General features: G+C 43.5%; 1 protein-coding gene and 1 long non-coding RNA gene across 2 annotated transcripts in view; both read left to right on the forward strand.

The window, feature by feature from the left end:
- Positions 1-2,497: 2,497 nt before the first annotated feature.
- LOC149916259 (uncharacterized) lies at positions 2,498-9,463 on the forward strand. The gene is made up of 2 exons (XR_016470350.1): positions 2,498-2,585; positions 5,202-9,463. It is a non-coding gene; the product is annotated as an uncharacterized LOC149916259 (long non-coding RNA).
- A 1,673-nt stretch (positions 9,464-11,136) lies between these two features.
- RFX7 (regulatory factor X7) overlaps positions 11,137-24,807 on the forward strand; it is a 50,189-nt gene continuing 36,518 nt past the window's right edge. Inside the window, exon 1 of the mRNA XM_090148835.1 lies at positions 11,137-11,512. Within this exon, the coding sequence (XP_090004961.1) occupies positions 11,367-11,512 (146 nt within the window). The 5' untranslated portion in view covers positions 11,137-11,366. The remainder of the gene's footprint in view (positions 11,513-24,807) is intronic.

The following is a 24,807-nucleotide window of genomic DNA, read 5'->3' on the forward strand; positions in this document are numbered from 1 at the left end:
TGAAGCATCAGAGTAGCAAAGAAAGACCAAGACATGAAGGAGCGCCAAGTAAATATTGACATACTGATTTTATGACTAAGCTGTGATTATTTTTTAACTTGCCTATGCTTTCAGAAATGAAGGGAGAAAGTTTGAAAAGTAGAGTAATATTTTTATATGGCCAAGAAATGACCATATACTATGATCATAGATCTTTCTACTCAGAAAATCAGTCAAAATTTAAAAAAGAAAAAAAAAAAACTCAGAACAAAAAAAAGAAAATATCTTACAGTGGGACAGGTCTGGTATGTTTAAATGTCACGTCAGTACTTTCCATGTCTGCATACATAATTTGAGATTAAATGCACTGTGGATAAAATTAAAAACATCATATTTTCTAACTGTTTACCAGGCATTTATGTGGTAAAAAATTGTTTCCCTTCTAGCAGTTAGATTGCTAGTAGTAAATTTCTGTATCCCTGCCATGACAATGTTTGTCCTCAAAGACGGTTGTAACGCTGTACCACCCCCTTTAAGCTGCAGCAGTATGAACAGGGCTGAATTTGGGCCTGCAGCATGTAGTTAATCACTCTGCAAACCATTAGGAGAGCTGATACCTTCCTGCCCCCTCCTCTACCTCAGTGCCAGAAGGAAAAGGCAACTCAAAGTCAAACTTCTCAATTGTTGTAACACTGGAAAGATTTTCTATGCAAGAAGTTGCCATTTGCACAATCATCCTTTTCCTCTTTGAGCTGCCAACAGCCAGAAAGTACCAAGCCCTTCTCTCTGCCTTGCAGGGTGAGGAATCTCAAACATGGCTTCGGTAGCTGTGCCCTACTGTTTTAACCCATTGAGGTATTTTCTAAAGATGGTCTTATTTCCATGTGCTTGGCTGGTGTTATGGTGACCATGAGTGCATGTATCGAGTTACTGGTATGGGAGTAGCCCTGCCAGGAAACCAGAGGGCACGTTCAGTGCAAACTGTTTTTAGAAGCCTAAATAGGCACAGCTCTAAGTTGGGTGCCTGCTGTGTTAATAAAAGGACTCCACATTACTTCTGTCCAACCTACCTCCTGAACGTGGACAGAACACAGCCTGTATCTGTGGAAAGGATTACTCCTGGACTGATACCAGACTTAGCTAACTGGCCCTTATTGCACCATGTAAATAACAGTATTCTTAAACTTGGCTTAGACAGTTGGAATCTTGAGCTTGGGTTCTGCCAGAATTCAGGGAGTGGACTTCTTAAAAACCTGAAAGGAGAGCAAAATGAAACCTAACAAAAATATATATATATATATAAATAAAAGACCCTCCTAACACAGGAAATTTTAATTAACACAATGTAATCAACTTGTTCTGCAGGTTAAAGTAAAAATGACGAGCAGAGGGAAAGCTTTCCCTACTTCCTATCTTCGTGACACTGAAAGAGAACTATTCTTTGCTTCCTGAAGGGAAGAAAGTGATCTGCCACAGGAAAATCAAATTAGCAAGGTGACCTATTTGTTTATTTATGTTATTCTTATAGAAAAAAACCCATGTCTGAAGTGCACTGGTTTGTAAACTGAACTGCTCCAGTATAGCATATTCACACTAAAACTGAAAATTGGAAGCTGAAAACCTCAGAGAGCTATCCCAAACAGTAAAGTCCAGGATTTTATCCATCTTAATAGCCACATTTGCTCCCATGCCCAAATCACATCAGTTGTAAACTAACAGCTTTTATTTGAATTTCCATATTTTCACACATAATATTTATTAAAAAGCTATTTAAATATATCAGACATCTCTTGACTTCATTTTAAAAATAACAGAGGACATGAAGTCCTTTCTCATATTGATGTTAATACTTTATTCTGTTTTTCTTTTGAATTGTTAGATAAATGTTAGAAGCCTGTGAGTATGAGAACAGCTGCTTCTTGGCTGTATGTGGCGTTGATTTGTAAAAGCCGTGATATTGTAACTGTTAAACTAATTAGAAGTTTTGGCAATAAACTGTTAAGATGTTGACAAAGCATCTTGATAAAGGATGTAATTTTCCACCTTCTGAACTGATTCACTGTTGACTTCTTTGCTACGTTGAGGATCCAACCCAAACATGTTGGTTAAGACCACAAAGATCGCTTTGGGTACAGAGAAGACTACAGCCACCAACGCTGACTCATTCACTGCCCTGCTCATCTGACATGAGAACACTCCACTCCCCCTCCACCCCAATTCCCAGGTGGTTTGCTGCCCAGGGACTGAATTCCCTTAATAAGCTTCATCCTCATCTCAGCAGTACCTTTCCATACAGCTAGATTTTGGCTCTTAGCTAAACCTATTGCCTGGATGAGATAAGTACAGGATTTCAGCCAGATAGATTGTGAGCAACATTTTCTTTTCAAATATTCTTGGCTCCAGTCTCACAGAAGTTACTTCAATCCAATAGAATAAAATCCTGTCCTTCAGACAGATGAGCCAGTCACTTTACATCAGCACAGCACACAATGTAATTATCCTGTATGTTCCCTATAACAGGTATTCTACACAGAGCTTCTGTTTTCCACATGAAACCTGGATATGATACAGTGTTCAAGATCACACACTGCAAATTTCCTACAAAGGTAAGGGGAGGTATTAAGAATTTGGACCTATGTATAGTGTCATAAACAAAGAGAATTAATCAATCTTTCCTTTCGTACATTTCATCATGATAATAAAAAGTAATGTGCCTGCTCCATTGAGCACTCTGCAGGTGAGGAGAACTCCCTGTGAACATTATAAACACATTCAATCCGAATAGACAATGTGATTTTTTTTTTTCCAGTTTGACTCAGATTATAAAATGAATGAGATTTAGTCCCTAAGTCCTTACTGAGTAATTATGCAATCACATATTCATACTGAGAAAGACCTTTCAGTGGGATTCTTTGCAAAATAAGACTTTGTCAGCTATTGTAAGAGGAATCATTGCAGAGATAGTAACGTTTTACTGCTACGTAACATCTGCCCGGCATCTCTGTTAATTATTTAGACTGTAGCAGACAAAGAAACACAATCATTAGTATTGGAAGAATTTGTGAACTGTTATGAAGTGAAAGTGATCTTGATATATGAGTGGTATTGGGAGGAACCACCAGCGAGAAAACTGAAAACAGATCTGTGCACAGTATTCATGTTCTGCAGGAAGTAGTGGGAGTTAATATGTGAAAAAGAGCTGTTCACAAATCAGTATCCCTGGGAGATCTCTGAATGAGTTTTCCTGCACTCTGTGATATTTTGTAAAGAGAAGGATCCTCTTTCTCCTTCTTGTGAGGGAAGATCCTCTTTCTCCTTCTTCTTCTTGCCTTAGCGTGTCATTAACTGTGCACATAAAGCCACATATGTACCAGTTCACTCTGGTTCCTCAGCAGAGGGTGCAAAGTAGGATCAGGTAAAAAATAAAGGTTCTAGTCCGTGATGGTAGTTACAACTACAAATCTTAAGGCAAAATAGCGTTAATGGATGGTAGAGATGCTTTTGCATTGCCTTCAGTCACAGATTAATTAGATTCATGAACAGTTTTCATAATGAAGTCCACAACTTGCAGACGATTTATATTCCAAGTGTATGTGTAGACCCCGTTGTTCCAGATTGTACTTCTTTCCTGAAGCATGCACTGACAAGCTATTCAGTATCTTTATTACTGTACAAAATTGTGAGCCAACTGATATTTATTACTGTGCATTGGGTCAATGCAGTTTTACCACAAGAAGGTACATTCTTGAAGGGTTGTGCCTGAAGGGCACTATCCCTTATGGATAATCTTAGTAGGGAAAAAATATCTATTTTAATAAAGATCCACCAAGCTCCCATCTCTGCCTCGGGGGAGTGTACGTAGAGTGACAAGCCTTGTCTGTGTACTCTCCAAGCATAACCACTCTTGATTTGTACCTGGTCTTTTTCCAGAGCTCTGGGATGGAGGAAATCCTAGTTATGCCTTGCCTCATTCCATATAGATGCACTAAGGCTAACTTCAATTACTGCTGTATTTTGTTGAATAACTAAGTCTATGTAACATCATTACGTATGCATGCATTATACTATGTTCTCAGAACAAAGGTGTGTCTGTAAGCATATGTACCAGACTGCACTTACATGGAAGACAAACTGTATTTATTCTATACTAATTAATACTGCAGGCGGAATTTTTCACTGTTTAAAATATCTTGAATGTCCATTTTTAGAATCTAAATACATACATACAGATTCTTTTTGCTTTCACAGTTCTATTTTATCTCCTTTCAATAAGTTTATTCAAGTACTATCTTGTGTACCTTCAATCTGAATGCCGTTATTGTATTTCTGTTTCTACTTAAATCAAACTAATCAATTGAATTAATCAGTTTCAAAATGGAAAGCAAACAATGCTGCTAAATTTCCAGGGACTTAGGGGAACAAAATTTGACAGGAGTTGGGTCTACAGGTGTTGGCTTCATTTGCAATCTCCTTTATTTATAGTTTGTTTTTCCTTAGCTGCTTGTTTCAGATTAACATTACACATTAAGGATGAAGTGTGGCCACCAGTGAGATTTTACTGTTGAGTGTAACTTGTTCGGAAATGTTGCTTGAGATACATAGTCTTTGCCATTCTATTCTTACACTGGAACATTTCTGCCTTAAAAAGTACATACATAGATGTGGCTAGAAACAAAAATGCAATGGTGTTTTTGTCTTTAATATTAAACCTTGTTGCTTTAAGGGACACCCTGAACAAAACTAGGCCAAAAACTTGACCTATTTTAAAAGACACGGCAATCTGTTCTTTTAAAAAATCATTCACACTTCATTGAGTCCTTCTCTCTCTCTTACACCATGAAAAATATCCTACAATATCAACTATTCTATCTCTGTACATAGTTTCCTGAACACGTATTGCAAGCTGAGGTCTCCAGTTTGACAATTTAATTTTTCTCCATCACTGATTTTGGAAAAGAAATCATCTTAAAAACTAGCAAATGCTTAAACTGAACTAATTAGCTAATTAAAATAACTATATCAGAGCACTTTCTCCCTAGTGTTAACTATGATGAATCCATTTGGCAACCCAAAGGTCTTACAATCCATAAAAGATTTTTGATTCTAGAGGCTTCCATGTCTTGAATTTGAAAACTAGGAGCAGAGAGCCATATTTCTCAGTTATTTTGTAGTTTGAAATCCGGCTGTGAAACTCTGTTTACTTTGTGTTGGACTCCTGCCAGAGGAGGCCTGGTTTTAGCAGATGGTTGTGGAGTGGAGGCCAGACGTTTCCTGCTGCATCCTGATCAGGCACCAATAGCACTGCTCGTGGTCACAGGCACTGTTACCATCGATGCTGACGGTGCAATGCCTGCTGGCAGGAATGCTGTGGAGGGTCGCTTGAAGTGGACCTTCAGGCTAAAGACTGCGTGGAAGAGAGCATCCTGACAGCTTGGAGCACTTGCATGAACAGACATGGTCCTTGGAGAGGGTGGAGTTATGTGCCAGTAAACGAACAGGAGGAGGGTTAAAGTTTTGACCAAAAAGAACGGAAGTATTAAAACAGAGACATGAGCTAGCAGTGATGAGACATGACTGCTTTGATCTTGGCCTGTACAGTACTGTCTTGTCAAGGACAGGGAGCTTAAAGAAGAAACAGATAAGACAAAACATGAGACTATGGCATTTTATTGGGGTGTGAGGCTACCTGTCTGCTTTGCAGGCATAATGTGCGAGCAGTGTTTTCTTTTCCCTCCATATTTGGGCACAACTTCTGTGAGAAAAAAACTCATGATTGTGTCCCCAAGCTGATGTTTGACAAGACACATTGTGCTTGCAAGATGAGGAATCAAAGGGCAACTGCTGTAGTTGAAAGTGCTTCTGTATCACTGGATCACTGTCTTGTCCATTTACATACAGGAGAAAATGCAAACAAATTTCTCAGGATGCTTGGAAATCCTCGAGGATTCCTTCAGGCACCAATTTAGGACATCCACTGTTTGTATGGGAATGCAGCTCTTGAACCAACATAACTGAAATTCACAGTTTCTTGTACTGGGGTCTGTTCTACTTGGCTTTGAGTCTGGGAATTTGGTCCTCTCCCATCCTCTGTCACATCTACATTACCATGTTATGCAGTGATCTTAACTGGGTCACGGTTATCTGCCAGTGGTCACCAATGCATGTGGCAAGGCATTTCACAGGAGGTGTCTCTGCATACAGGAGCTGTCCTGATCCTTGTAGTCAGCCACTGCAGGTAGGCAACATTTACTTCTGAATACCTTTCCAGATTACTACTGAACTTGAAAAAAAATTAGGACGGAAGTGTTGTGCTGTTTGCTTTGTTATATGAAACTTGCATGTATTTCTCTCTCCTTACCTTTGATTCTGTCAGTTTCCCTAAAACTGAGCCTCTGAGTCAGAATGAAAGACAAGTGAAAGACAAAGCAACTGCATGGTGGTCTAACTAAAAATATTTTTAACCCTAACTTCTACCAGCAAGGTTATCAAATATTCAATAACACTAAAAATGAAAGGATGTCAGTTTGAAACGTGACTCAGCTAAGCATCAACTCCTTTCAATGACAGCCTTCCTTCCTACTCATAAGCCTTGTACAGGACAGTCTGAGTCATTACTTTCATGACCCACTGTCCCCTTTTAAGTAGCTTTCTTAGTCTGCAGTAGTTGAATACAGCTATGCAGGTTATAGAAACACCATACTCATAACTTTTTCAAGCTCAGCAGCTCATCTGAAATTATACTGATACAAAGATTTATTGCACTGCAAAGAAGAAGATTATAGAAATAAAAAGTTTCAAACTGTCCATATCATCAAAGAACCTGAATAGACCTTGGAAATTTAATTGGTTATCGTGACTTCCAGAATGTAAACAATCTGTGTATTATCCCAGCATAACACCACACTCCTCATCTGCCCTACCAGGGCAAGCTGTAGCCAGGCCTATGTGAGCCTAGGCCATTGCTATCTTGCATCTGGTGACTGTCTACAACCGCACAGAGTCAGGGCTGCATATCCATTTTGTTAGCATCTTAAACTGCCTTGCAGAGATACAAAAGTCAACAGGACAGCAAAGCAGAGAAGAACTGGAGACAGCAAGGATGGTTTCCAAGAAAACAATTTCTGTAACACAGTCAGTGTGGTAGCTAATACTTGTCCTTTGCTGGAGATGGACTTGTGATAGTGGGGCCTGCTTCGTACTTCCTTGTGTTTCCCATTATTTGGCAGGTTGCAATACTGCTCACCACACACTGCTCAACTCACTCTGCACAAGATGCTTCCAGAAGCAGCAAAGTTCAGCAGTGTCCTGATCAAGCAGGTTTTCCTGCTTTTTTAGAATTAAAATAGCCCCTTTTTCACTGCCACATTTGAATACAGCCCAATTTCTCCTGTCAGTTATCATGACATGAGTTTGAAGGTCTTCTAGGTAAACTAGATTCTTTTTTCAAACAATTGAAAACATACAAGCTGAAGTATATATTAAAATCGGTTACAGGTACGATTAGTTATCGCATTTCCATTTTACTAGTGCTGCACATGAACAGAGGTAATAAAATAAAGAAAATCAGAGGGAGTTGTCTTGGGCATAGCTCAGCAGATATGGTGACATACATCCCCAGGGGAGAAGAGCAGCAAAGAAGGCATCAAAATGGAGTTCACTGAGCCAGTGTTTAAAGCTTTTGGAAAGTGTCTTTTTTAGCAAGGCTTTAAAGTCAATTATCCTCACAGAATTTGTTTTATGCTTGCCTTGAGGATAAAGGTAGCAGAATTTCATTATTTATCTGCTATTACCCTCAGTTTAGTCTATGAGTGTGCACGTCTCTTCTTGGCCCCGTGTTAGACATAAAATGGCAGATCTCTCTCAACTGACAGAAAATAGGGAAGAGCACCCATCCTTGGTATTGGCTGCTCAGAAAGGGCAGTGAGACATTGCTCCTTGAAAGCATAAGACAGTGTATTCCCCAGCTGTCAGATACAATTAATAACAGGGAAGAAAAAAAAAAAACAAAACAAAATAATGAAAAATAGGTTAGTTTGTATTTAAGCACAACTTTTCCCTACAGAGAGGCCTTATGTTACATCTGAAGCTAGAGAAATGGAGGAAAAATAAACAGATCTGGAATCTGCAAAATCTGTCTGCAGAAGGGGAATGCCTGGGAACAGAGGCACAAGACCAGAAAGGCCTTTGCCTACCTCATCTGAGCTGAGCTGCTGCGCTCCTTAAAAATAGACATTTGGAAAATGGGAAAGAGAATTAAAATTCTGGTCCTGAGAATGCTGCTCAGGCTTCTGGCATTTTTAGACTTAAGCACATACTTTTGTTTGGGATCTACAATTAACCTTTATATTAATTTTCATATGTCTTTTTATACCATTCTGACCAGAAGCCTCGATCTACATGTCCAGCAAAGGTATTCAAAGCCACAAGGACTCCAAAAGAGGGTTAGGGTGGTCTTTGGTGGATATTCCTGGAAGGTCTTCAGTATTTTGCCAGCTCATTTGAGTTCAGGTTTGTCTCTTAGCAGTTAAATGGTCCTCCTCACTGTCTTCAAAATAATTCTGTTAGCACAGGCTCCTCTGTTTGAACAACTATTCTGGATCTATTTCTTCTTTTTTTTTTTAATTATATATAATCATGCAAACTGCATATAAGGAGCTGCCATTTTTTCTTCCATGCATTTTGCAGAGACCATACGAAATTCAAAGCTAGTTCCACTGGTTGTGTAAGAGTCAGCTAAGCTGGCTTCCGTGTATTGGCCTAACATACGTAAAGGGGAAGAGCCCTCACTCGGAGTCAGTGCAGCTATACAAAAAGCCTGGGCCAAACCTTGTGCTTGGACACATTGTGAGAATGGGAATGTGAGAAAAACACTGGAGTTATTTCTAACATGAAAAAGGCTTTTGGAGAGCAGACTGCGGCCTTTTGTGATGTTCCTATTCGATTCCATAACAGACCTCTCTGGATTTTGCTCTTCAAAACTTTTGCAGCAATGACACCTATTAGCCAAATCAGTCATTAGGAGACCCCAATTTTATTTTGGGCCTCTGTATGTTCCCATCACAGCTAGTGACCCAGCAACAGAAACAGACTTGCAGTTGAAAGGCTTCACACCAGAAGAGCACAGGAAAAAAAAAAAATTGTAAAAAAAGGTAAATTGGTGGTGAGATATGGGAGTGCACACACAGGTTTGAGGCCTGGAGTCCACTTCCACCACAACAGTGCAACCTGGGATTCTGTCCCACTTAACTCATCTGGGTGCCAATTTAATCCCATTCTGCCCTAAAGCACCAGGTGTGGTTGCAGGGTGGCAGTGGTGGTGTGAGGGTGCCAGCGTGTGCCCGGTGCAGCAGGTTTTGCAGAACAGATGTGACTAATTTCTTTTTTGGTCATATGATGCCGATACAGCTATAAATAAGTATGACTACAATTTGACATTGCTGGGAACTAAATTAACAAGGAACTAAATAATAAATTTGTCTTCCAACTGCTGGTTTTGACTGAAAGCTATGCTAAAATTACATGTATTTTTCCAATATTCTGTAATAGTCTGTGGTCCTTCAAACATGATGCACATCTGTTGAACCTTACTGTGATATGCAGGCCCATCAGTTTCAATGAGGGAGAACCTTTTTAGGCCTGGTATCCAAGCGGGGTAAGTTATGTATCAGATCTCAAAGGGTCAAACCACAGATCTCAGCAGAAGCAGCTGACAAAAAAACTAGGAAATACTACCAGGATCAGCTTGGTCATATTGTACAAGGTTGCGTGTGTGTTGATCAAAAAGTATACTGAAGTTGCTAGCCTTTCTGTTTACTTCTGATTACAATTTTTACTTCTATTTATACTCACTTCTTGGATATTCTTCAGAAATTTCCAATCAAAGTAAAAAAAAGAAAAGTTTTTAGTAAGAAGCAGGAACAAGAGAGAACATCATTTTTGTGATTCTGACTAGAGGTTTTATGAGGAGAAGAAAATCCTCATCACTGCCACATCCATTAATGTTTTGACTTCAGGGCAGCAGAGATGTAAGGGAAGATTTAATTTCAAAAAATTCTTGTTTTGTTTGGTGACAGTCATTTATAAATGCTCATCTCCTTCATTTAGCTACACTGTGTGTATTTACTTTATCAGTAGTGTGTAAGGCCCACATTTTCAGGGATCACTGCAGGCAGGGAAGGCACACGCTTATCCTCAGGTACAGTGTAGGAAGGTGCTGGGGTACCCATCCCTCTGCCCAGGCTAAGAAGGGTCCCGCTGTGCCTGGCTCAGCACTGACCGGGGAGACCGGGCGGGGTGCCCTGTGCCGCAGGAGGGCACAGGGATGCGGTCTGCACCCCTAAAGATGAAAGACTGCTGCTGTCGGGGCTCGGGTTCCATGAGAACATTGGGGGAAAGAGAGAGGCACGTCTAGGGCCATTTGGGAGGTTTTGTGATTGTTTGGCACTGGTATGAATCAGATGGAAAATGGCGAGTTCGTGCTCGAACGCTACTGGAATTGGAGGGATTGGGAACAGAGGAGCAGCGGAGGTGCAGCGGAGCGGCTTTTGCCGTTCGCGAGAGCTGCGGGCACTGCGGGACGCGAGCAGGCCGGGGCGAGGGTCGGCCCCTTCGTCTCGGCGACGGCTTCTTTGGGAAGCAGCGAGGTCTGCGTGCGCGCTAACGGCGTGCGTCTCCGAGCGCTGTTTACAAACACCGCCGGGTGCGGGAGGATGGGAGGCTGCGCGGAGCACCCGAGGGCGAGAGGTGCGGGGCGGGCGGCTGATGTAATGCTGCGCGCCGCGGGAGGGGCTCACGTGTCCGCGGCGACGGCTCCGCGCTCGGCGCTGCCCGTGCCACTCACGCCCGGCTCCGCACAGCCGCGCATCGCCGCACGCACACGCGGTCCGCCTTCGCCGTGCCGGCGGTCCGCCCGAGCCCGGCACCCCGAGCCCGGCCCGGGGCTGCCGCAGGGGGAAGCCGCTCCCGCCCCTCCGCCGCCGCGCCCCCGCCCCGGCCCGGCCCCGGCCCCAGCCCCCTCCCGGCGGGGCGGCCCGCCCGCTCGGGCAGCGCCGAGCCTGCGCACTGGGCGCCCGGGCGGGCACGGCGGCCGCGGGGCGAGGAGCGGCGGCGGCGGTGGCGGCGCGGGGCGGGCCGGGCCGGGCCAGGTGCTGCGAAGCGGGGCGGCGGCGGCGGAGCGACCCTGCGCGGGGGCGGCGGAGGAGGACCGGGCCGCCATGCGCCGTGCCGCGGGCCGGGCTCGCCATCCTGCGGCGTAGCGGCGGGGCGCGGCGCGGCTCCCCGCCCGTGATGTCCCCCGGGCGGCGAGGGAAGGCGACTCACTCGAGGGCTGCGGCAGAGGCCTAGTGCGGCCAGCCCGCTCCGCGTCCCCGCGCCGCCGCCGCGCCCCCATGGCCGAGGAGCAGCAGGCGGAGGGGCAGCCGCCGCGGCGGCTCGCCGGCACCCCCGCGCCCGCCGGGGCCCTGCCGGCCCTGGTGCCGGGGCTGCAGGGCGGCGAGGCCAGCGCGCTGCGGCACAAGATCCGCAGCTCCATCTGGTAAGGGCCGGGCGGGCGGGCGGGCGGCGGGGGGGGGCGCGGCCCCTTTGTGCCGGGGCGCGCGGAGCCGCCGGGCCCACCGCGCTGAGCGGCGCCCCGGGGCGCGCGGGCACGGCGCCGTCGGGAGCGCGCGCGGTACGCGCAGGTGTGCCGGGCCGCGGCGGTGCGAGCCGGGCGCGTTGTCTTCCCGGAGTAACGGGGCTCGGTCAGCGCGTTTGTGTCCCGCGGTGATGGCAGTTGCGCCGCGGCGCTGTTTAACCTGCCGGGTCTCCTCTCACCTGCTGGAGGCTTTGTAAGCGGACGGCGTGCGCCGCGGGCTGCGGCTGCTTCCTGGTGAGAGCAGCCCCCAGCACGGCGGTGATGGAGCCCGGAACGCTGCACGCGGTGCATTTCGCAGCCGCCCCACTGTTCCCAGGCGTGCGAATGCAGCTCTGGCTCAAACTTGTGATGGTTTGCAAGTATCTGCCCAGGAATCCGTGTTGCCTTTTTTTTTTTTTTTTTTTTTTCCCTCTTTAAATTCAATCAAAATTTATAGCAGAACAACATTTTACTGAGTTCCGTGTGTCTGGGGGGATGCGATGAGTCGAGTTCTACTTGCTGTGCGAATAAAGTATTTTGGCGTGTCCTCCCCACCCCCCAGCTGCAGGAGGCACCACCTGCAGTATTTACGTTTCTGTGTTTTTAAAGGCTGCTTCTGGTTGAAGGGAGTGATGTAGGGTCAGGAAGTGGAGAATGGGAAATATAGGTTACTCCTCCTAGGTGATGCTTTCCTTTATATGTGTTTCTATACATGGATTCATTCTACTAAAACATGTTGATCCACTACACTGCTTCATACCGTGTTTAGCTTTTTGTTCTGAATTGGTGTAGCTGTCAAAGAAGGCAAGTCCAAATATCTTTTTTGTGTGTGTGATTTTGCTGTATTTGTGCACATATACATACCCTACGTCTGGATGCATAGTGAAATTGAAATCTTTTGTTTGGCTGTTTTTTTCAGAATTGAAATGGTAAATAATAATTCATTGTCCTTAACCAGCACTTGCTACCTTTTGTTTTGGTGGTTGTTTTTGTTCTACAACGTGACGTAGAGAAGAGATCCAAACTGCAGAATTTCCTGTCTGTTTGGATCATTACTTCTTCACGCTGTCCTAATTTATTAGGTTGTTTTGTGACATCCTTTCTGGATTTTCTCCTCTCTCCATGAATGTGCTGTTTGGAGGCGAGCCTCAGGAGCATGTTTACGTTGCATTCAGATTAGGTATCATGTCCAAGTTGAAGACAAAATGGCTACTTAGCAAAACCTCCCCTTTTATTCTGGGATTTCCTTTCAAGAAAAAAGAGACTATATGTTAGCATTTTAAATGCAGATTGCTTCTTGCATTCAGGTACACTCAGTGAATAGCCTGCCTGCTGGGCACAAAGGAATGCAGAGCACTGTGAGGGTCTTGCTGGGCGCCCGGTGCCAGCAGGCTGTGCCAGCACCTTGCAGCCCCGTCTCCTGGGTGCTTCTCTGGCATTCCCTGCAGGATGGTGACCTTTCATCCCTGGCTACCTGGCAGCCTTGCACCGTGCTGGCACTTCTCTGCTTCTTCCGGACAGCATCAGCTCTGTTGTGTGCAGCGGGTTGTGTGCAGAAATGCAGAATTCAAGATAAGGTCATTTCTGTAATAAAACCTTTCTTTTTTCCAAGTGTTTTCACATCCTTCATGACTTCTAGGATGTCTGTGTGTTTCCCTGTTTTTGTATTACTGTCAAACAGCCTTCATCTGGAGCTCGAGTCCCGTGTGAATTCACGCCTCAGCGTGGCTGCAGTTGTTTTGAGCAGTGCCAGGGCATCGTGCGTGCTGCACTCAGAGCAGAAAGCCGCCCTTTCTGCACTGCAGTCTGGAGCCTGTTGTCCTGGTCAGTAGCTGCCATGTGCTGATGAGGAGCAAGCAGTGCACGAGTGTGGGAGGCTTGTGAAAATGGCAGTGCTCTGTTGCTAACATAGCTGGGTGCAACGTGCAGAAGAGAGCTTCCTCTTTTCTGCTTTTCCTCCTCTTCCTCCCCTCTCTCCCTGCCCTGCCAGCTGTGTGTGCTGGCCGGTGGGCATGTCCAAGTCCTCATTTCCTTCCTTAAGGATTTAGCACACCTAGATAAGCACCCTTCTGTATTGTTTTTTGTTTTTTTTTCCTCTTTTCTCCTACGCGTTTGCGTACAGTGGATGGGTATTTATAGTTGTTTTCATTTGTTTTTAATTTCTTTTTTGAAAAGATCTTAGTGTTCAGAAAGCGTTGACGAGGAAAATAGCGTAGCAGAATATAGCAGCTACTGAAGTGCTGGACTTGAAGATCACAAACAAGTCTGTGCTTGTCCTTCCACCGCACAGACAAATATAAATATAGTATGTGATGTGGGCCTCAAGGGGGACAATGAGTTGTTCAGCATTTCAACTCGTACTTAATTTATTCTGTTTATTAAATTAAAATGTAGTTTGACAAGAGCAGCTCGAGTGATTGTGAACGTGCAGAGTCCCTTAAAATCAAACAATAGGTTAAGTCCTTCTGGTTAAAATGAAAGGCACAGCCAGCGTATGTACTGAAGGCTTGACAGTGTGCTTGCTAGGAGTCCAGTCTGGGTTCTGCTTTGTTTTTGTTACTATATTAAGTGACCAGTAGTGCGGTCTGGGGAGGGGGAGAGAGGTTTTCTTAGCTATGCTTAAAAACAGACTGGGAAGTGTTTCTCTGCATTCCAGCACCACGTACGTACAGCAGGCCAGGTACGGCAGGTAGCTGTTCTGATCAGTTACTGCAGCCAGTTAATTACTGCAGCCAAACTGAGATGAAGTTCAGCGCTGTCTGGCTGTGCTTTTCCTAGCTGCCCCACGCGAACACATCCAACAAAGTCATGTCTGATTTTGTTTCACGTTATGTGTGTGACTTGTTCAGACAGTCAGACGTGTTCTTACGGTGTCGATGGAAAGGACAGAAATAATATTAGATGTCTTTTCCCATTGACGGATTAGGAGTCTAGACAGAAGAATACGACTTTGCGGAGCCCAGACGGCTGATTAATGTCAGTTGGGGCAGGTTGGTGAATTGCCCTTGTCTTTCTCTGCTGAACACTGGACCCTAATCTGCCTTGTTTATTCCCCTTTGGATTCATTAAAGTGTTTATATTTATTAATAGCTTTTTGTCCAGACGTTGGAGCCTGAGGCGGGAAACCTCCCCAGTCAGCTGTCTGAGCATATAGACTAATGGGGCTTCAGTTATTTTCTTGGGTGAGGGGACTGTATTTACAAACATGTGATGTTTGTTTGATGGTATTTCTGTACCCAGATGTATGCTGGCAGAGGATGAACATGAAGTTAGCAAAGAATATCTGTAGCCAAAGGCAGCCAGTAACATATGTATGCAGCGGAGTGCGGCACAAGGTATGGAGATCACTGGGGAAGAGAGGTGTTGGCTGAGGTTCTCTGTGCCTGCTGGGAGGAGAAAAAAAACCCTACAGTTTTAGGTAATTTCACCCTTTTGCTCACTGCATTAATTTAAAGTCCTGTCCGTAGCTACACACATTGGAGACATGGAGGGGTTGTTGTTTTTCTTCACTGTGGTGAATGAGTTGTGGTGGTTCTTAAATGAGGTCTTGTTTACTGCTGTAAATGGTAATCTGGTACTTGCATCTGTGCATGGGTTGGCCACAGCTTCTTTCACCTAGCCTGGATCTCAGCTCTTTTTGTCCTATAGGCATCTGTTGTGATTGGAGCGTAGTAATTCTGCCCGAGATTAATTTCTCTCCCCCTCCCCCCAATATATCATCTGTAAGCTGTGCTGAGGGCTGGGCAGAGCAGGATCGCAAACACAAAGCATTGCTTTTGCAGTCCTTTGAACTGGACGTGGGTGTAGGCTTCAGATCTATAAATTGTGTCCTCAAATCACTTTTCTAGCTAGAAGTTATAATGTAAAAGCCTCATGAGCTGGGCTACGTAGTGCCAAATTTCCGTGTGTCCTAGGCCTGGTTTGTCTCACGCTGAAGTAGGACTGGGAGGTGAACTGTGCTCTTGTGAGTTCTGGGCTTTTTGCATTGCGCTAGAAGAACAGATTAGCTGATTGCAATACCATGTTTTCTAGTCTTTGGAAAGCTCCATTCTTTGTCATGACTTGCATCATTCGGGCTATAGCAAGTGCATCTCTCACTCCTCGTTAGTCGTTGTCACTGAGACTATTGGCAGAGGAAATACTCCACAATTTAGGAAATGCTATTGAGATTTTTCATAATAGGAATTGCTCTTATTTATATGGTTAGATGAGTAGAAAAGCATGATTGACAGTCTTAATATTTTTAATAAAGCAACTGACAATGAGGAGGGAGGCTGAGGGGTATGTGTTCCAGGCTCTTAGCAAATGCAAACACCTTTTCAGTAGTTTTCTTCTGCACTTGAAATTCCTGTAACACCTTGTAAGTACTTCTTAAAAAGGTGATGTATTTGAGTCAGGTTGGATTCATCAGTAGACCAATCCAGCTGCATTTACTCTTACGATTTTTTTGTAGCTTGAGACAGGAGGGCAGGAAATAACAGCAAAAACTAAAAATAAAAAGCCTCTATTTTTTGTTAAACTGTCTGCTGAAATTGAGTGGAGAATTTCAGTTCCCACAACTGATTCCAGGCTCTTTTTAGTTATTCTGTGCCTCCAGCCTAAAGTGCACCAACGATCAACTCCTACTTCCTGGAGGTGGTTTTCATCACTGGAGGTGGGAAATAAAGCTTTTGTAATTCTTTAATTAAAAAAATATTTAATAAAAGATTGCTAATGATGTGAGGAAGAGCTCAAAATTGTTGACAAACGTACAGGCTGCACTTAATTCAATAAGCCCAAGTAATGTTAGAGGTGTATTTACCCCCTTTGAAGAAGTACTTTGAGCTTCTCAGCTAAGAGGTTCTTTAAAACCATAAATAGTGCTTACCCACTGTACCCTGGCTCTGCAGATGATCGTAACACTTGCCTGTTCTGAGTGTATTTCTCAACATAGCATATAAGCAGTCAAATGCATAGGAAAAAACTCATGTGTGGACCATATTTCAGTGATTTCGGGGGGGGCTGGCCTTCCGTGCATAAGGCATTTAGCAGCATGTCATTCTTCTTCACACTCTGCTTCCTCAAATACATAGGGACAGAAAGTGGAGTTGGTTTCATTTGACTCCATCTGTTCTGCATGCAGTGGTCAGGGTAACTTGTTTGTTGCAGTTGTAGGGGAAGATGCACTCTGAGGTGAGAGTCATCTCCAGGGGAAGGTATTGCCATGAAACCATTTGTCTGATTGTCTTACATGCCTGTTTCTCTTTGGCAGTAAGCAAATTCTAAACAGTGCCAGGATATAACCATCTGTGGTGCAGATCTCTTGAATTGAGCTAAATAAATCCTTCACTGTTTGCCACTTTTTCTTTTCCTAGAGCATGGCTGCTCCATCCTGTCCATGAGTTGTTCCTTTGAGCAGATCTAGGTACAATTTTCTCTCTCACCATACATTCCTACATGGAGGCAAGCATCCTTCTTGGGGGGAACTGCCCTGGAAGAGCTCCTCACTGAAGAGCCTTGAAAAAGCAGTTGGTCACATGCACCCCTTGCTATCTGGAAGGCCTTCCTGCGTGGCCTGCTGGAGCAATGCCAGCTCAGTGTGGGAGGAGAAGCAACTTTCCCAAGCGGGCACGGTGGTGGTGAAGTTTCTGGGTCAGCAGGTGTGGGAGCCAATTTGGTCTGCAGGCATTTTTACAAGGTTAGAAAATAAACCTGAATAAAATGAATGCTGACCTTTATATAACCTTTTGAGAATGGAGCTGAGCTTTTATTGAATATCCTGGCTCCAAGTCGGGTGGATAGCTTTGCAGAAAGAAGATCTTTGTAAATCTGCTTTTAGGAAGAGTGGATTTCTCGCTCTCGTTCGTGGGTTTTGTTTTTCCTTGTTTCTTGAAACAACAGGATTAAATGTAGTATATTTGGAGAAAAACAGTATTCAAGTGATAAAATACTCAGCTAACTTTTACTGCTTTTCATTTAGAATGCATAGAAGTGCATTAAATTGCTGACTTCACAGCATCATACATACACAATTCCTCGTTTCTTAAATGCTGCATTCCACTTTGCTCCACTGGAGTTCTCCTTGTTGAAGTCAGTGTGACATTGTGGTTCGGGATGGCATCTCTGATGAGCTCTTAGTCAGCACCGAGTTGTGGGGTCGTCACCTCAGGCCCCTGTAGCTGGGCTGTGTGTGGTTTGGAGCAATTCTATTTGGTTTCCATGAGTGTGTATACCATTGACAAGTAGGAATCCACATCTCTATCTGAGAAGAACACTTAAAACCACCTCCTAAAATTTTCTGGATGCTGGGAAAAAAAAACCCAAAACATGAGTATTCTGTAACTGGTTAAGATGATAGTATTGGTCAGGTTTGGGTGTTCAAATTTATACAGAAGCGCCAATTAAACTTTAAAATAATTGGGACTTGGGATGGTTTTGTTGGGGTGTGCACATGTGGTTGAGAGCAGGGGTTGAGCTTAATGTTTTTATACAGCTCCCATTTGCCTTCTCTTGTTACTTCACTTGACAGAAGTATTTGGAGAAAGGCCAGGGCTACAAAATTCAGATCAGGATCCAAATTTGGATTTTTGGTTCAAACCTTTCTAATGTCTAATATTACAAAGCTTCATATAGAAATAAGAAACCCCTTATTTTTTAAGTTGCAGAGTCAGGGAGATGGCTGTAGCTCTCTAACTTGCCTCTAGAGCAGTCTGGATAGAGTGCTGGACTGCATATTTGAAAAGTTATTGTTGGATGATTTAGAAGGTAAATTGAATAGATAAAAATGCAACAATCTGTCATCCAGAAAGAGCCCGAGCAGAAAGCCAGCACTAATTGGTTCTTTCAGGCCTGTGAGAAAAATCTCCTAAATACATCTAAAAGTTCTGAAATTGTTGGAATGTTTTGTTGTGTTCCCTCAGATCGATGGGAATTTTGAGGTTTTGTTTTGTTTTCAGTGGAGTTAGCCAGTATTCCAGTTCTAATGCTTTCTTGATTTAATGGAAAAAGGATTATCTGTCATCAAGTAGGATGCTTGTTATCAGCTGCTGTGCCATCAACCGGCTTTCGGTAAGCTGCCAAGTGTTTTCTGTTTTTGCATATTTAATCATTTAGACAGTGGAAAAACATTCAAATCTTCATGACTGTTTTTCCTGTTGCTTGTTTTTAATTGCTTGTGGTCAATGCAGTGGCATTATATCAGTGCAAGGGCAGGGAGGCTCTGTTTTGTTGCAGTCAGGGTCGATGAGGATGGTCCGTGGTAGTGACTGAGAGAAGTCAGAGGGGACTGAGATGGGTGGCAGGCATGCAAAGCTCTCCTTTTGTCATCAGTTGGAATCAACCTGGTGAATGGCCCAGTTTTTCAACCGGGATGGTTAAACTTCAGGTACACAAACTATTGGGAGTGTTTAAAAACAGAGACCAAAACAAAAGTGTGGGTTATTTTACAGTTTCAGAATACCAAAATCTTGTTTGCTATGTAACATATGATGTCAGTTGGAGTTTTGTTACTTAGTGGTGGAGGGGGCTGCTGTTATTTTTTTCCTCCAGTAAGGCTTGTTAATGATACTGGAAGCTGTGTGTGGCCCTGAGTACATTTCTCATGAAACTCCCTGCCCTGAAGTGGTCGCTTTGAGATGGATTGTTTTAAGTCTGTTCTTCAATTCGTATGTGAGTATAACATGCTCTCAGTGCTGTAGGGACAGGTGAAGACAGGAATTGGCCCTGCTGCTTTAAATCTTTATTTTTTCTCTTTCCTGATCCTAAATGTGAATACATTTCCAAATCACTTAGAAAATTAAACAATCCTTAATAGCTGAGATTATATTTAAAAATCTGCCTGAAGAACTTTGTGCTTAGAAAAGAAAGAGATGAAATGTAAGCTAGTTCTTCTTTTCATATAAAATGTATATATTTTTGCATTTCATGCTACTACTTTCTAATATGTGAGCATGCATCATTTGCAGCTGCTGGGTTTGTTGGATGCTGTAGAAGTGTTTAAAATGGACTGTAGACATTCACATGAGCTTTTCTGGGGAGCGTGTCTGCCACTTTAATCATCCTGTTAAACAAAATAGTTTAATCACTTAATGCTTATTGGTATTTTTATATAGCTCAAGGTAGAGGGAGTTTTATTTTGGTTTTAGTTTAACAGCCTGGGGGCTACAGTCCAGAGCAGTGCCCAGCTTGTTGGGCCCATTGACTGCCTCACTTGTCCATGCTGAGCTGCTGTGTGCCCACGAAGACCCACTGTGGTGTGAGCTCGGGGCTTTCCTGGCGTGGTGAGCAGCAGCCTGCTGCCTGGCCTCTGGGTAGGAGGAAATGGACGTGGTGGATGCTGTCAAGGGATTGAAAAGGTGTCATCTTGTCACGTTTTTATCTTGCCCTGGAATGTTGCTGCTGCTGCAGGAGTTGCTTTTTCTACTGGCAGCCTATAAACATAGTACATGACAAGATGTGTGGCTGTTTGAGAGCTGTGTCTGAGGACACACGTTTCTGGAGGCATACCTGTACTGCTCCAAAATGGCAGCTCCTGCATAGCATTTCTCTGAAGCTGTGTGTGGGTGGTATTGCTTTGTGATTGCCAGGCACCTCAAGTCTGGGAAGAGAATCAAGATTCTGGGGAGAACTCATTTATTGAGGCATCTTTGTATCTTCCCTTAGAGGAAGTTTGGGTTAAATGTCAAAGTCTGTAATTTATAGCTCTTTTCTTTGATGAATAGACTCACAGGTATGGAGGCAGTCCATATTTCTTCATCAAAAATTCCTAAATGCCATTAAAAGGTTGTTGGGACTCTTGCCATCGGAAAAGTTGGATTGTACCAGACGGGAGGAATTACAGTTCATTATTTTGGTTGCCTATGAAGGAGTGAATTTTTTCAAGCTGTCAGCAATACAGGCAAAGTATTGGAACTCTGTTCTTAATATGAAGTTGCCTGGAAGTGTCTGCCTTAAGAGCATCTCGAAGACAAACAAATTAGCTTGTGACTGAGGTGTGCTAGGCTGTAGGACAGGCAGTTTTCCTGTATTTTCCTCAGCTGCTTCTTGCCCATTTGGAAAACACCTGAAAATACTTTGAATAGTCTGTGTTACTCTTGCTTGTTTTCTCTGTTCTGCAGAAATGTGTGTACATTAAAGCACAAACTCAAATCGTAACTATCCAGTGCCTGAAGTTTTAACTATTTGAAAATCTAGTTGTTGAAAAATTGTACCATTTATTTAATATCATATTTTTAGGGATGGAATTTTAAGTCCTGTTTTGAAAAATAGTGATAGTCTCCTTCTGCAGAGGCACACGCTGTTTTTCTTGTTAATTATGTGGAGGAAAGTACTGAATTGGCTTGGATGCTTTTTAAGCCTAGGGAGAAGGGCACAGTGATGCTGGATGACTGCTACAAGCTCAGCCCATAAGGTGTGTGGAGCCTGTCTGAAGTTGGCACTTGAGGTTCTACATGAGGGATGTCACACTGCGCTGCTTTTCCATCCATCCTGGCAGTGTGCAGGCCGTGGTTCCCCTGGCAGAGCGTGCAGGCCTCAGTGCCTCTCGCTGTCTGTGCTGTACCGTTAGAGGCAGCCCCGTTATGGGTCAGCACCTTGCTGAAGCAGCCCGTGTTGGTACAAACATGGCATCATCTCCCTGCAGCTACAATCTCCCACACTGCTTGGGTTCGGGTATTTCATACTTCCAGCAGTGTTTCTCTTTGAAAGATAAGCAACCACTCTGTGATCCTGGGGCTGGCTTGTTGTCTGTAGCTGCAGATTAGATGCCTGTGACTCCTCTTTCTTCCCTTGCATAAAACCTGCAGCCTTTTCTACTATGATGAGGCTGTCTGAAACAAAGGCCAAAAAATCTTTTGAAACTCTTGCAGGAGTCAAAGATTGTGGCATAGGAACTTTTTATCCAAGCTCAGAGGAGGTACGATGCTTCTTTTTTAAAGGAATTTTAAAAGTTTGCCTGTTTTCTTTGGTTTTGTATGTGTATTTTAAATAAGAAGCTGTGTTGCTATTAGTGGCCATGTAAACTAAATACATAAGTTAAAAGGCAGTCAAACTGCTTGCTGACTATAATGACTAGTTGCACACCTGGAACCACGGCATGCTGAAGAACTGAGCCAGCTTCTGGCTCCAGGAGCATGCTGCACAATGGCATTTACAGTGCCTGACTCCAGCAGTATAGTTCAATGATTAACTTATCAAAAGATGAGAAATGAATTGGCAGCTGAGAGGAAACCATTCAATGGATGAGTGAAGTGAGATTATCACGCATAGTTCTAAAAATGTGAAAAGGGATATTTTGAACAGAAACCATTAATTGAATGCAACTAGAGTAGAGTTAACTTACTAGGTCAAATGAAAAAAAAAACCAAACGTAATTAATAAATGTACTGAGGGCATAAGAAAAAAAAATATTTTTACTTTAATTTGGAAATGTTGATTTTTATGCTACATTGGTCAAAAAGTCTGTGAAATTTCAGGTAAAAACATATTGTAAGCTGTTGTTTTCTCATGCAAAAAATACTAAATTCTGACCCTGAAGATATGATAACCTATTTTAGTCATTTTTTTCCTGGTTAATAAAGGCAAAAAAAATTGTCAACGCCATTGAGCATAAAAATGAAAAAACATTTTTGTCTGTTTAGTTCCAAGGAGGTTAAGCTGTCCTTACTTAGCTTTCCTTGCACGTGTCCCTGTGGCTGCATCTTTTTCATGCTAGAAGCTTGCTTCTGTTGGAGGGATGGGAACATGAGGTTCCTGTGCCGCTGTGGTTATGCTTCTTGTTGAAGTTGGTGAAACATGTAGTGAAAGTAAACACGAAGGTTCAATTGCTTGAGTGTGAGGAAGCCCTGTTTCTGACAGTGCTTAAAGACATCCGTGCTTGCTTGGATGTAGCTCCAGAAGTTTGTATTTACTGTGTGTTTTTTGTCACTTTACAGTGATTTTTCTTCAGAGAAGTTCTTAGTTAGCGAGTACTTCGAATACCAATAGTTTTGTGTCAAATTTGGCTCAATATAGGAGCAGGACATAGCTCAAGTACATTGTGTTCTTCTAGAAGACACAGTCCTTCCTAAATTCATCAATCTCAGATGAGTTTGGCTTGATTAGTTTAGCTACTTAGTAAAGGAGTGGAAAAGCAGCATATACAAGGGCAGCACAGAAGATAATGCCTCCTATTTTATGATGTTGGCCCACAAAGTCAAAAGGTAGGTGGTGGTATGGCAGTAAAGGTTGAATCTTCCCACCAACATTCCAATACACGTTGTTGTTGTGCAACAGGTGGCAGCCGAGGGGCAGTCTGACAGAGTGGTGTCTGATATGGAAGCATGGGTGAGGCAAAGGAGTGGAATTGAAATTCCTTGCAGAAAAAATGGCACCCATGGACATTCATTGATGTTTGCTGAGTGTTGGTGGAGATCAGCCAGTGGATGTGAGCAGGGGGTGATGCGTTTCAGCAGTGATGACAGTGACAGTGGGTCACCTCTGCTAGGGCAGACTTTTATGAGTGTGGCATGCAGGCTGTTCATTGCTGGTGAAAATGCATAGCTAATGGTGGTGACTATGTTGAAAGAGAGTGTTTTGTTGCTGAGAATTTGCTCTAACAAACAGGGGTATTGTGCTCTTTGTATCTTTTGTAGTTTTCATGGAAATAAAAAGAAGGCATTATTTTTGGAGCTACTTACATATTTCGCCTTGCAAATTGTGCTAATAATTAGGAAAATACATTTTCATTCCTTTAATGCAGACGTCTGCTCTCCTGCTGGCATGTTTACACATGTTTAAACATGTTTACACATGCTTACACATGGTTCACAGGAATGATAATCCAGAGCAGCCAATTCTGCAGTACTGATGACAGCGTCTCTCTTGCTGGAGAGATCCATCAAGCAGGAGCTCATGGGAACACCTATGTGACAAGTGCAGTTCAGCAGGTGATCAGATGCTGACAGGTGTTAGCCAGTTGCATGCTGCAGCCTGCAGGTGAATTTTTACAGTGCCATTATCTCAGGTAGTACTGCTTTAGTAATTTGCTTTCTGTCTGCGTGCTCTTAATTTTCTGGTGGTTTGATTTTTGAGAAGTTCAGAAAAATCAGTGCTGTTTTTCTCAAATGTTTTTTAGGTAAGTCACGGTATAACTTTGCAAATCTGTGGGATATTTAGAATGGACACGTTGTGAACAGTGGATCCATGTAAATATTCTACCTGTCTGACCTGCAGGCTGTGGTTTCAGTACTTCATACAAGTGCAGGTTGTGTGCCTTCTGCTTTATTTTTAAAAGAAAACTAACAGAATGAGAACTTGGAAAATAGATATCAAAATGGTTATGGGAAACTCTGTGCTGGCAAAGCAGGGAAGTTGCTGGAGAAGTAAGCAGCAGAGTTTTATGCTGTTGTATCCATCTGAGGTCACTCACAGGACGGTGTGGCAGAGCCAAGTGCTGTGCAGTCTGCCTGCAGAGCTCCAACTGTGCGTCATCTGTGCTGGGGAGCAGCACAGAGCCCCAGCATGGGATGTTAAGTACTGGTGAGACACCTACTGTCAGTAATACTCAATCTGAAGTTAGAGTGTTGGTGGAGGAGAGAATCTGAACGACTTGCCTTTTCATTGATGGCAGTTGCAAGAGAAGTCTGGCAGTGAAGGCAGTGGATGGAGTGCAGGTGAGTTGAGAGAGGAATTCTGGTGGTACTGCAGCACTGCCACTGGAGCTGGCTGCTGTGTTTGCTGTGGAGCTGCTCAGACCTGGTAGATGTGTGCCTGCCTTGGAACAGCTGCTTGTGCACTGCAGGCTCGCCTGGTGTGCTCATTTGACACAGTTTAACTACCAGCTATGAGCAAGTGCAGCTGTTCAAACTGAGCTTTGTAGGTACAAAACTGAAATAGATGGATGCAGGTATGAACTTACATGGCTTAATTAAATTTTGTGCAGCTTTAATTTTAATTAAACACACCTTACAGGTTTAGACAAGCTCTTGAGTCTGCAAGTAAGCTAAAGTTCACCTGGGCTGCAGGCTAAGAGAACTCAAACCTTGTGAACCAAACCCTTGAGATGTGGAGCAGCATGTATTTGTAACTCTTCTGAGGGTCTTAGTTTTGGAGTTAAATAATAGGATTGTTTTTCTCCCAAGAAACAGAGGATGGGAAACATATGGGATGTACCCCTTTGGTGTTCTGTGAACTTGCATCAGAGGTAGGCAAGAGACTTCTGACTACTTGAGACTTCATTTGTGGCTGCCAGGCAGTTTCTG

This window comes from Phasianus colchicus, chromosome 12 (genome assembly GCF_987193195.1).
Source record: "Phasianus colchicus chromosome 12, bPhaCol1.hap1.1, whole genome shotgun sequence".
Lineage (NCBI taxonomy): Eukaryota > Metazoa > Chordata > Aves > Galliformes > Phasianidae > Phasianus > Phasianus colchicus.